This window comes from Engraulis encrasicolus, chromosome 19 (assembly GCF_034702125.1).
Source record: "Engraulis encrasicolus isolate BLACKSEA-1 chromosome 19, IST_EnEncr_1.0, whole genome shotgun sequence".
Lineage (NCBI taxonomy): Eukaryota > Metazoa > Chordata > Actinopteri > Clupeiformes > Engraulidae > Engraulis > Engraulis encrasicolus.
In genome coordinates, this window is record NC_085875.1 from 23,016,419 (window position 1) to 23,029,615 (window position 13,197).

Here is a 13,197-nt window from a genome sequence, read left to right on the forward strand (position 1 = left end):
GCGAGTGCGTAAGAAACAGGTGATCTGAGCGTAACAGGGGTGAGCGAGACACTGCCTAGCAACGAGTCAAAAAGTTCCAAAGGTGTGGCAACAGTAATGCTATGACGCCAAGATTGGATCGTGATCTTTAACTGCACTGTAGGCACTGTCACATGGTGCACACATGCCCTGTACCAAAATGGGTCTGATCGTGAGTTCATCTGATATTTAATGGAGATGAGGTAGCCAGATTTATTTAACACATGGTATACATGTCATGGGGGCAGCCGTGTGGCTAGTGGTTAGTGAAAAAGACTTTAGATCAAAGAGTTACAGGTTCAAATCCCAACCTCTCACTCCCCATCTCACTCCTTGGCTGAGGTGCTTTTGAGCAAGGAACAGAATCCCACACTGCCCCAGGGACTGTAACCAATACCCTGGCCTGTACTTAAAAATCAGGAAAGTTTTGGATTTCAAAAAAGTGTAAAAAAAAAACTGTAATGTAATAAAATAATTTGAGACTTTATACAATCGTATACTATACTCTAGCATGTCCAATTGTTCAACCTCATACTGAGAGGGCAATGGGAACCAAAGTTAATCTGAATGTCCAGACTTCCTTCCTGGCTATTAGGCCTTGATTAGTGCCCAAAATTGAAGTTTTTGGGGAAAGGGAAACTTGATGGCAGCATGTCACTGTCTCTATACTTCAGGCATGAGACTGTTGGCTGAGATCCAAATCTCGATAACTAAACTATGTAGCAATTATTCAGCAGTCAAGTTTCCTTTTATCTTCAGGCTGTCAGTAGACCATATTCTGCCCATTTCCTTACAGGCATTGTTTGGCGTGTTTAAAACATTTTTTTAACCATGTAATGCTACTGCACATTCCATTGAGGTCTCAGGGAAAGGGGGGCTCAGAATTGGGTCCCCAGTCTCCACTATTTCATTGTAAGCATGGAGAAGGGTGCTCTTTCAGATGATTTTGTCCTGGGCCCGCTTTCAGCTAAAATGGATACTTTTTGTTTTGGTCCATCAGTGATGTAATTCCTCTGTGAAAGCAAGGTCACCATTGGGATATCATTACACTGTGTCTGTTCTCCTCAGTGTGGTATAATAGGCCTATCAGTGGCGAGGGAAGGCTGAGTAGGCTTTCTAATGCTGTTATTTCCTGATCTCTGCCTCAAATCGACCCGTCTGATTCTCTGTTTTTCCTCTCCCTCCCCCTGTTTTTATGGCCTATTTACTGTCTCTCTGCCTCATTCCTTCTTTCCATCCCTCTGCTTCTTTTTCCCCTCTCAATTCTTCCCTTTTTCTCTCCATCTCACTCCATCCGTTTCTTTCTCTCCATCAATCCCTCTCTGATCTGTTCATCCGGTGTAATGAAGCGGTGCCTAGTAATTGCCTTCTCTCTGACTATGGTCTATGAGTGGGCTTCTTATACGTGCAACATGTTTCTAGCTGCAGAGTGTCGTGTTAAAGCGATGGTTCGGAGTAGAATCACCTTAATGCCATTTGAACCGTGACACCCATCCACCTTTACACCCGAAGTGTTTTCTGCCGCAGACTTACATCAACAGAGTTGCCGTGTTATTCGATGTTTATTCCGGTTAGCTTGACTCAAGCGCATATGGATACTGGGCACCGTCTCCAAACTTTCCTCACAAAAATAACATGTCATTACACCAAACTTCTGCAGTAGCACAAATATGGTCTGTACTCACGAAACGAAGCATTTGGAAGTTTGGAAATAGTCCAGGAGTTTAGTATTATCAACACAAGCTGAATAGCTTCTCTGCTGCTAAAGCTGTGCCAACGTTACTTCCGTCATATGAGACAAGCCCGTAAAAGTCTTCAACAAACTTCCAGACGAGAGTGTTAAAAAAGTTTTCACTGAATTGTGATTAAGGCTTATATTTTCAAGGCAATACTTAAAAGATATTTCAAATCTTACCTACTATCAACTAGACAAGGATTTTCGTTATCAATACTGATGCTGAATTCACTTTTCATTGTGCATATTATGAGCTTCGTTGAGGACTCTTACATGCTTGTCTTAGATGACGGAAGTAACGTTGGCGCAGCTTTAGCAGCAGAGAAGCTATTCGGCTTGTGTTGATAATAATAAACTCCTGGACTATTTCCAAACTTCCAAATGCTTCGTTTCGTGAGTACAGACCATATTTGTGCTACTGCAGAAGTTTGGTGTCATGACATGTTATTTTTGTGGGGAAAGTTTGGAGACGGTGCCCAGTATCCGTATGCGCTTGAGTCAAGCTAACCGGAATAAACATCGAATAACACGGCAACTCTGTTGATGTAAGCCTGCGGCAGAAAACACTTCGGGTGTAAAGGTGGATGGGTGTCACGGTTCAAATGGCATTAGGGTGATTCTACTCCGAACCATCGCTTTAAGGTTCTGCTTTCATTAATTAAACACGGCCGCTCGTTAAATATCCGCTCGCCATGAGCGGAACCTGATGGAGCTCTGTGATTGGCTGGTTGGTGCTAAGCATTTGAGAAGGCGATATGGTTCTTTCTCACACATGCACACACACGCGCGCGCACATACGCACACACACACACACACACACACTATCACAATCTATTATGGTTGGTTGCGCAACATCCTCTGCGTGTGTGATCAGTGACCTGATGCGGCCATGGAGACGTGAGGAGAGATCAGATGCCTGCCTCGTGCCAGGTGTCCATGGGGAGCCGCCTGAGCCATATCAAAGGAAGCCGCTTTACCTGAGAAAGAGCAGGATGAAAATGGAGGAGAGAGTGGGATGCTGTGACGCTGTAGGAGCAAGCACATACAGGCAAAGTTCTCCATGGGGACTCGGGTTCGAATCTGACTTAGAATCTGACTGGATCATGTCCCAACCTTTCCCCGTTTTTGTTCTTCCACTTGTTTCCTGTCTCTGTCTTATCTGTACTGTCCGAATACCTGTTAAAAAGCCCCAAAATAAATATTTAAAAAAATAATTACGAGACATAGCCGGAAGAACTATACGGGAGCGAAAGACAAACCGAAGAAAAGACTATGGTGGATTGGTGGATGAATAGAGGACAGAATATACATATATTAAAGGAACAGTCCACTATTTTTTGATTTTCACATATTTGCAGTATTTCCCAGCATTATTCATGAATATGCATATATTGTTTGTCCATGTGTTTCCATTGCCTAGTTTAACAGTATAGTCAAATTAAGCGTAGCAATGCAAGTCTATGGGGGCAAGCAAAACATCATCAAATGTACTTATAAAATACTTTAAAATTAATGTAAAATTCACCAGAGTGCAAAACGGCTATTTAATCCTGTCCTGTGATCACGTGTGGCTTGATGCTAATGCCCCCATTCACTTCCAGTGATTATGTTAAGCTATGCTAATAATTCTGATCCAATACATTTAATTACTGAAAAAACTGTGAAGAAAATGATATGCACATTCATGAATAATGCTTGGAAATACTGCAAATGTGCGAAAATAAAAAAAATGGTGGACTGTTCCTTTAAGTGAGGGGAAATGGAAAGAGAGGACAATATGATGAAGAGGACAGGATGTTTGTATTGATTATTAAGGTGAAGATGAATAACACTGTCTGCAGAATGGTGCAGCTGCAACTCCCCTCATCACCATTAGAGGGAGCCACTACCATAGAGGCCTGAGCTAAGTCCAGTCAACAGTCTATTTCTCTCTCTCTCTCTCTCTCTCTCTCTCTCTCTCTCTCTCGCTCTCTCTCTCGCTCTCTCTCTCTCTCACTCTCACTCACTCACGCACTCACGCACTCACACATGCACGCTCTCTCTCTCTCTCTCTCTCTCTCTCTCTCTCTCTCTCTCTCTCTCTCTCTCTCTCTCTCTCTCTCTCTCTCTCTCTCTACTGGGGGTTAACCATTAACCTGAGGCCCTGCTCGTCTGCAGACATTACCAACTATTGATCCTCTGTGTCACACAGTGATATACACAGTCTCTCTATCTCTCTCTCTCTCTCTCTCTCTCTCTCTCTCTCTCTCTCTCTCTCTCTCTCTCTCTCTCTCTCGCTCTGTGTTTTCTTACTGCTGTTCTCACTGCGTCTGTCTTTTCTCTGTCTCTGTTTCTCTCTCTTGTCTTCTCTCTCTACGTCTTCACCATAACAAATCTCTCTCTCTCTTTATTTCTGTCACTGGCCCATTTCTTTTTCTCCTTCCCACGCCTCCTTTTCCTCCATCTTTTCCTTCATTCTTCCCTTACTGTGTTGCTTTTTTCATTTAATCGTTTTCCTCGCTCTCCCCCACGTCCTCTTTTGATCCTCCACTTACTCCACAATTTTTCCCTCTTTCATTTATGTTCCCCCTCTCCATTTCTCTCTCTCCATCTCTCTCTCACTCTCCCTACCTCTCTCTCCCTCTCCTGCTCTCTCTCTCTCTCTCTCTCTCTCTCTCTCTCTCTCTCTCTCTCTCTCTTTCTCTCTCTCTCTCTCTCTCTCTCCCTATCCTGGGGGCTGATTCTGCAGCGAGAGACTGTAATGCTCTTGAGGAGGTTGAATAAACAGCACTGTGTACCGTATGGCATGGCATTGGGGGGAAATGGAGTCATTGTATCCTCTGTATATATCCTGTCTATCCTGACGTGGCTTTTCTCCACATGTTTTATGTGGAATGCTCCACATTCTGCATTCACGCACCAACACACTCATGTCATGTGGCTGACATAGTCTTAAGACTGAATTTCATACAGTATGCTTGAAGTATCTCATCTTCGCCCTATGCCGCATATCCCTTGTAATATGTAGCACAGTCAGGGCTCTAAACTGGCCAAATGCTGGTGAAATTTCAGTTTGGCTGGTAGAAAATGCCAATTTACTTGCCTCTTTGGCCCATTTGTGAGTGTGCGTTTGGCTAGTAAAAACAACATCTACTAGCCATTTTGGCTGGTGATGAAAAACGTTAATTTAAGGCCCTGAGCACAGTATAAATGCTGTGCGATGAAGCCAGCCTCTCATATGTAACACAGAACATAAATATCTTGATGTTGTCTGTGAAGGCTGCATTATCATGTCACCTGATCTGATTCTGTTGTTTCTCAATTACTGGTGGTGGGAAGACTGTAGGTTGATGCATTTAAAAAGGACTGTGTGCGTGCGTGTGTGTGTGTGTGCGTGTGCGCGTGCACATGTATGTGGGTTAGGGATGCAAATGATTAATCGATTAATCGACTTTAATCGATCAATGCATTAATCGATTAAAAAACATTAATCGCAATTAATCGACAATTTAAATGACAAGAGACTCAGATGAAATGGGCATGTGAAGAGTGTGTATGAAGAGGGGTGTGAATAGTGGGAATATTTAAATCACCTTTGGATTAAAGAATTGAAATAGAATTAATTGAAATGTGGTCTATTATCTCAATTTTTTATAAAAAAAATTAAATGTACAGGTTTTAACATTGAGATTTCAGGGGGAAAACGCCGCTTATCAATTAATCGTAAGTCGATCGATAAGGCTATCAACTAATGATTAATGAATTAATCGATAATTTGCATCCCTAATGTGGGTTGTGTGGGTGTGTGCAAATGTGTGCGTTTTTACGCTGTCCTCGTTTGCACATGTTCCCTGCTCCCCCGCCACACATGCATTAACTGTGTGATTCATGTTTATGCAGATCAGCTGAGAGAGGCAGATAAAGAGAAGGAGAGAGAGAGAGAGAGAGAAAGAAGGAGAGTGAATAAGGGAGCAAGAAAGAGGTCATACCCCTTCTCCCCCTCTAATAGGCAGATATGTGAGCTCCTGTCGTGTGCGTGCGTGCGTGTGTGCGTACGTGTGCGTACGTGTGAGTGGCTGCGCTGGTCTGTGCAAGCTAGGTGCAGTTTGAGCCTGTCTTCAGCATTGGAGCACTCAGTCCTCTAGGCATACAGAGGACACAACACTGCAAGAGGACATACAGCAATGGGACACATTACACCTCCTTACATCAGTGTACCACAGAGGACAAACTGAAGCATATGTGCTGTAGGTTCATGTTTTCGGGACGCAGGACCTCAAGTGTCTCAGCAGTGCTTTGAAAAGTGATTTGATTTTGGGTTTTGGTGGGCAAATGTAAGTAATGTGTTTTTTCTGCTCTGCTTTTTTATACCTCTGCAGATTGCTGAAGCCTTAGTCCTCGAAGAAGATTGTATCCTTTCCAGAAACTCTGTGTGTGTGTGTGTGTGTGTGTGTGTGTGTGTGTGTGTGTGTGTGTGTGTGTGTGTGTGTGTGTGTGTGTGTATGCATGTGTGTGTGTGTGTGCGTGTGTGCGTGTGTGTGCGTGTGTGTGTACATGTGTGTGCGTGTGCATGTGTGTGCGGTGTGTGGCGTGCGTGCGGCGTGCACGTGTGTGTGTCGCTCACATGTGTCTTTTTGTGTTACTGCATAAATGTCTTAGTGTGTGTCGTGTGTGTCTATGTTCCTCCATAGTCTGTATGTTGTCTGACCCCACATGTCATAACGTATTTGCCTAATAGTAATTACATTACACTCTGCGGTGATGGAGCACATTGCACCTGTCAGACTCACTACATGTCTATCACTGTCCAAACCCTTGCTCAATGTTGCCATGTGCAAGGGTCAGCGTTTCTACTTTAGGCACCATGGAGATGACCTTTCACATTTAACCCTTATGCACCTCAGGCCTAGCAGCACCCCCTCACTCACACTAATCCCATTTGCCTGTTAGTGCGCTCTCTGATCTGCAGATTTGAGGGTTCAACGAGCAAAGGATTATGGGTAGACAACACGGCCCTTAACCTGGGCCACATCTGGGGCCCATATGGGCCAAACATGGGCCAGGCCTACAGTAGGTCCTCCTGACAGTGGTGTGGAGTGGAAATACTGCGTAAGAGTAGTAGTCATACTACAGCCTCCATGACAATACGATTCGATATCGATTTCTTAAAGGATAGCTTCTGCCAATTTCAATGCGATACAATTCGATTTGATCGCCGCCTATAGGATCGATGCATCGATACATATCAATTATTCAAAACTTGTTGGCCGTTGGGCCTACTTCAGGCGACTCATGCATACAGACAAGGAGTAGTATGGTGTTCTGTAATTTAAAAACCCTTTATTTTAACTGGGGTACATAACTAAAAACGCCAACCGGTTTCAACCACACAGGGTCTTCATCAGGGCGTGACAGTCCTGACAGTCTGTCACGCCCTGATGAAGACCCTGTGTGGTTGCCCTCTGCCTTAGAGCAACATACTGCCATACAGTCAATCAGAACAGGTGCAGCCATAGGGTTCCATCTCAACTGTCACTTTCTCTCAACATTCTATTCTTAACGAGCACCTGCAACCACAGTTCTAGAAGTCAATGCAATCTGATATTTAATTGTCTTGCTGGAATGTTCTGACAGCCAGCTGCCTGGCTCAATGGCAAAGGTACTGGATTACAGATATGGAGGTTGGGAGTTCGAATCCCACTCGGACCCATGTTGATTTTCAAAATTATATCATATGCAGTGTTCCTTAGCCAACTTAAAATACCATGTATGTCATTTAGTATATCCCCACAACGCGGAGCTACAACACTTTCAAGATGCTGAATCCAAGATGGCTGAATTGTTTGGCCCATAACTTTTGACTGGGTGCATGGATTTTTTCCAACATTTCTTTTAGCTTTGTTTTCTCAATAGTAGTTTGTTTTTAATTTAGGGATAGACATATCAAAAATAAAACTGCTCATCTCTGCCCCAAAAGGCAAGCCCGCTTCCATCATTTTCTGTGAGAATGCAATCTAGTTTTAATGCATTTCTCATCGGATGTGTCCCCTTATGTGAAGCTTAGTCTGGCTAGTGGTGAGGATGGGGTGTTCTGTTCTTGTGCTGAAGTTTGAATCCTGCCCTAAGCAGTAGGTAATGGTTGAAGAAAGGCAACAGGGACTATGACCAATACCCTGGGCCTAAATACTGTAACTGCAAGTGGCTTTGGATAAAAGCGTCAGCTAAGTGTACCGTAATGTAATGTAATCAGTTGCGTTGCCATTTTGGAGGCGTCTTGGAGGCAGCATAGCACTTAATGCCCCTCTTTTTATTTCATATTTATTTACTTTTTTTGAAATATTTTTGGGCTTTTCGGACATTGTGAGAGGAAACAGAAAAGTAATGGGAGAGAGTGAGACAGGGAAGGATTTGGTGATGACCTTTGGTCGGAATAGAACCCAAGTCCACAGTGTAACAGTGCAGTGCCACAGCCAAGAGCAGACCAGCTTTTACTTTACATACATTACATTCTGTTGATTGACCTCGATCCATTGCACAAGTGAATTTATTGTGTATGTCATTGAATAAATAAATACATTTACTGTAGCTGGGGAAATCCAACATCTTGCCTGGTTCTCAGTTGCGTCCTTGGTTCAGGGTCGTAACAGAAGAGTAGCGTTGTTCACTGGCCTTTGAGGTCTTAAGAAGCCGGTAAGCCGTAGGGCTTAGGTGCACTGGTTGACTGTGCAGCAGACACACTCTCTCTCTCTCTCTCTCTCTCTCTCTCTCTCTCTCTCTCTCTCCGCTCACACGATCAGAAAGACAAAAATCTTTATGTTTATGGATGTGACGGAGAGATAATCCCACACTCTATATTCCACTCCAGCTGAATGGGGGAGTCTGTGCCACCCACACACACGCACACGCACACACATTGGCCTCAGCAAAGCACTCCCTGGTCCAGAAATGATCTCTGCGTCTCTGGGCATTGTCATAGAGGTGCTTGTTTTATGAGCAGTATAAAATTGCTAGATACAATTTTATTCAAGGAATTTTCTTCAAGAGAACACTGTGTGCCCTTCTCGTTTCTGACTCCAAAACACAACAACTGTAATACAGCACTTTCTGTTGCTCAATAGGTGTGCCTTTGAAGTGTGTGTGTTTACGGGTTAGTGTATGTGCCTCTGTCAAGTATGTTGAATGTGAAGTGCCTGTGCCTTTGTTAATACATACAGTGTGTGTGTGTGTGTGTGTGTGTGTGTGTGTGTGTGTGTGTGTGTGTGTGTGTGTGTGTGTGTGTGTGTGTGTGTGTGTGTGTGTGTGTGTGTGTGTGTGTGTGTGTGTGTGTGTGTGTGTGTGTGTGTGTGTGTGTACTGCATTATGAGCCTTAACGTCTGTGTGTTCAGACGAGCGGGCTATCCGCTTCGTGCAGCTAGAGCGCCTCTACCACGAGAGACTGCTGGCCAACCTGGCTGCCCTGCAAGAACAGTGGGGTAAGACAGAGAGAGAGAGAGAGAGAGAGTGTGTGTGTGTGTGTGTGTGTGTGTGTGTGCGTGTGTGCGTGTGTGCGTGTGTGCGTGTGTGCGTGTGTGCGTGTGTGTGTGCGTGTGTGTGTGTGTGTGTGTGTGTGTGTGTGTGTGTGTGTGTGTGTGTGTGCGCTCGCGCGTCTGTGTCAGAGTGTTTGTATTACTGTTTGTACTACTGCCAAACCTGATTAGGAGAATGAGTCTATTGCCTCAGTCAACTCAGTCAAGTTTTGATTTATAAACAGCATTAATGTAATAAAAGTTATGTAGTGGCATAATAAACAATAGCCATGACATGTCATAATGGGTGCTCTGTCTTTCCCACCTGTAGTAGTAGTGGTACTAATAATAGTGATGGTGATGATGATGATGATGATGATAACAATAATAATCATAATAAGAAGAATAGTGTTGTTATGATGACAATGGTGATTATGATGATGATGGCGATGCTGATGATGATGATTTATGATGATATGGGCTGTAGTCATTGACTGTGATGATAATAGTAATCCTTAAGTGTGTGCTGTCCCTCCCTGCTGTAGAGTTGCGGTGGAGGGGAGCGGGGGGTCCCCAGAGGGCAGCCACAGGCAGCAGCAGCAGCCCCATTGACCCTCAGCAGCTCCAGACACTCTCACACATCTGCAGAACGCACACGCAGTGAGTCACCTAACCACACACACACACACACACACACACACACACACACACACACACACACACACACACACACACCTCTGAACACTGACCACATCCGCATGGGCACGCCAACAGTAATGCACACAGTCCTACAAAGACATAAAAACACACTCGCTCAGTCCCAGTCAAAAGCACACCAACAAATGTATTTGCCCATAAACAAATGTATTCTGACAAGTGCAACACGCGTGTTTACAAGCCCCAACCCAGGCACACTCACACCCACATATCCTTGTATTGTAATTTAGATTATACACCCACGTGTAGTTGCTTGTTATGCTTTTCCATTCAACAGTGCTCAACACACTAATCATATTAACATCACTTACAGGTTTGTAAGTGTATTTCCATACACAGTGTCAATAGTAACCTTGCACACAATGGCCATTCATTTGCATGCCTTCAATGGGCCGGCATGAGGACGTGCGCCTGCTTTCTGTAATGTTTAAGTAATGTTTTACAATGGCCCACTGCTCACACGCGCACATAAACATAAACCTTATGATGTCTGGGTGCTCATTCACACATACATACGCGCACGCACGCATGCACACACGCACACACGCACACGCACACAGTCCAGTGCTTGACACTAACTTTTTTGGTCACCGGCCATTATGGCTAGTGGTTTCCCTGACTCACTAGCCATTCGGCTTCCTCACTAGCCATTATTTTCTTAACCATCATGACAGTCATAATGTAGCCTGATATGATTGATATGATGTTAGACCCTATATAATATAATATAATATAATATAATATAATATAATATAATATAATATAATATAATATAATATAATATAATATGTAGTAATATTTTACTCGGATGAGCAGACAGGAAATTACAGAACTGATCTGATGTCTGGTGTTATTTGCTTTATTGATCAGAAACGACAAGCACAATGAACATGCTGTGTTGTGCAAGGGCACACGCATAAGTGCAAGGTCTGGAACTATGTGAAGAAGGCCATTTGTTTCTTTGAGGTGGAAGGAATTTTCATTCGTTTGTTCATTAATGTGCAAATACATGTATCCCACACAGGTCTGATGCACGTTCGCCTGCCATGAAACATCACATCTTCTGGGATATTAATCATAAAAGTAACATATTATTTAGCCTTTATATCTTATTTAGCCTATCTCATGACAACCTGCACCATTACGTTTTGCATCAACTCCTGACAATTTTGGCGACAAAGCCACAAGGGGGAACACATATTTCATATTTTTTAACGATATGCAAAGTCTACATGCGCCTTTTAAATGTGCGTTATGCGTGGATTCTGGACAGGACTGCCTTGCACGTGAACTGTCAGCGTGAAAAGCAAAGCACCGCCCGACTTGTCACTGCTGGCCCATTGATTGTCAGAATTTGACCTGTTGAATATGTCCTGCTTTTGGCGTAAATTCGGGGAATTATCCAGATTTGCGGTATGATGTCGTTACCTGCCGACTTTCTGTCGTCGTCCTGTTTTCTTACACTGTTGTCAAAGCAAGACAGACATTGCGATGCTGACAGAATGTTTGTGCAATGTTCGATAACGTGCGTTGTAACCAAGGTTGTGTCAGTACCCACACTCCCACAGCTTAAGAACTGCGCACAACTATGCAAAACATTACTGGATTATAAAAGGCAGGTCGCAAGGCAGGTCGCAAAATATGCACATAGCGTCGCTTGCCAGTTGAGAGCAAACTTCGCCACATATTTAAACCGGAGCAAGCGGCGCACGTCTTGGCGTGTCCGACTTTCTCCACGGAGGCGGGGCATCTGCAGTGTTTGACAAGTGCCCTAGGTTCGCAAGACTGGATTCCCTTTTGATAGCGAACACATTCAGAGAAATCTATCACCGTTTTTTTTTCAATCACTCCCCAATAATATGCTACCAGCCAAATGGCTAGTGAGGATCAACTTGTTACACGCCAGATGCGATTTTCACCCGCATTTGGCGCCTTGGCGCCCCTTAGTTTCAAGCCCTGACACACACACAGACACACGACACATCTCACAACACACACCACACACCACACACCACACACCACACACACACAGACACACGACACACCTCACAACACGCATACCCACTTACGGTGGCAAACTGCGGGTTAATATGTAGCTGGTGTGGTTGTTGCTTGGCAGGGGCATAAAACAAAAGTATGCTTTTATTGCTTTTTATATTGTTGATTGTTTATGCAAGTTCGTAAAAGTTGGAGCAGGCTTCACCCAACAAGTTTTTCTTCTTTTGAGGGTGCTGACCAAAATATTGTAAAACTGAAAAATGAGAAAAGGCTGCACCATGCATAGATTCCTTTTGTGTGTAATAATAAAAAAGGAATCTATGCATGATTGTTTATGCACGCTGAGAATGCTGAGAACCATCTAGTAATATGCTCATGTATCATCAGCTGAAGTATGTTTATCACAATGTTTTTTGCATTATTCTGGGTAGTGTGAATATTTGTTTATTTACTTTGTGTGGTTTTGATTGTGCGTGGAGTGTGTTGTGTGTTGCCTGATGGTAATCTCCTCGTGATAAAAAGCCTTCTCAAAGACCCACTGCCGAGGAGATACTCACTAAGTTATTAAACAGGCTGCAAGGAGTGTTGCAAGGGAACCGTCTCAGACATCCGCACACAGTAGCTTTGTCAAAGCTCACCTGAGTTTCCCTCTAACGGCACGCGTGCACACACACACACACACACACACACACACACACACACACACACACACACACACACACACACACACACACACACACACACACACACACACACACACACACACACACACACAACCACACGGGAAATGGGGAACACACACACACACACACACACACACACACACATGGCATTCACAGGCAGACACACACATACATGCATGCACACACACAGTGTGTGTGTGTGTGTGTGTGTGTGTGTGTGTGTGTGTGTGTGTGTGTGTGTGTGTGTGTGTGTGTGTGTGTGTGTGTGTGTGTGTGTGTGTGTGTGTGTGTGTGTGTGAGGGTGGCCTGCCTGTGCCTGTGCCCTGTGCTGGGCTGATGGTTAAAACATGCAGGGGATGGGGTTGGTGCTGTGGCCCGGTGCAATGTGAGCCGGCTGCTTGGGTTTCAGCATGGGAAATGTGCCGGGCTAATATTAGATGGCCACTCCGAAGCAGCACTCCTCACCGGACCTCACCGCTCCTACTGCCGGACCCCCTCCACACTCCTCACCTCTACACCACTCCTCTATACACCACACCAGCCATCTCCTTACTGCTCCAAC

The 13,197-nt window shown here is 44.3% G+C and overlaps 1 protein-coding gene across 1 annotated transcript in view; it reads left to right on the forward strand.

Moving 5' to 3' along the window:
- cnsta (consortin, connexin sorting protein a) overlaps window positions 1–13,197 on the forward strand; it is a 76,534-nt gene that overhangs the window by 27,878 nt on the left and 35,459 nt on the right. The window contains exons 4-6 of the mRNA XM_063183836.1: window positions 6,112–6,142; window positions 9,118–9,204; window positions 9,783–9,897. Of these exons, the coding sequence (XP_063039906.1) occupies window positions 6,112–6,142; window positions 9,118–9,204; window positions 9,783–9,897 (233 nt within the window). The remainder of the gene's footprint in view (window positions 1–6,111; window positions 6,143–9,117; window positions 9,205–9,782; window positions 9,898–13,197) is intronic.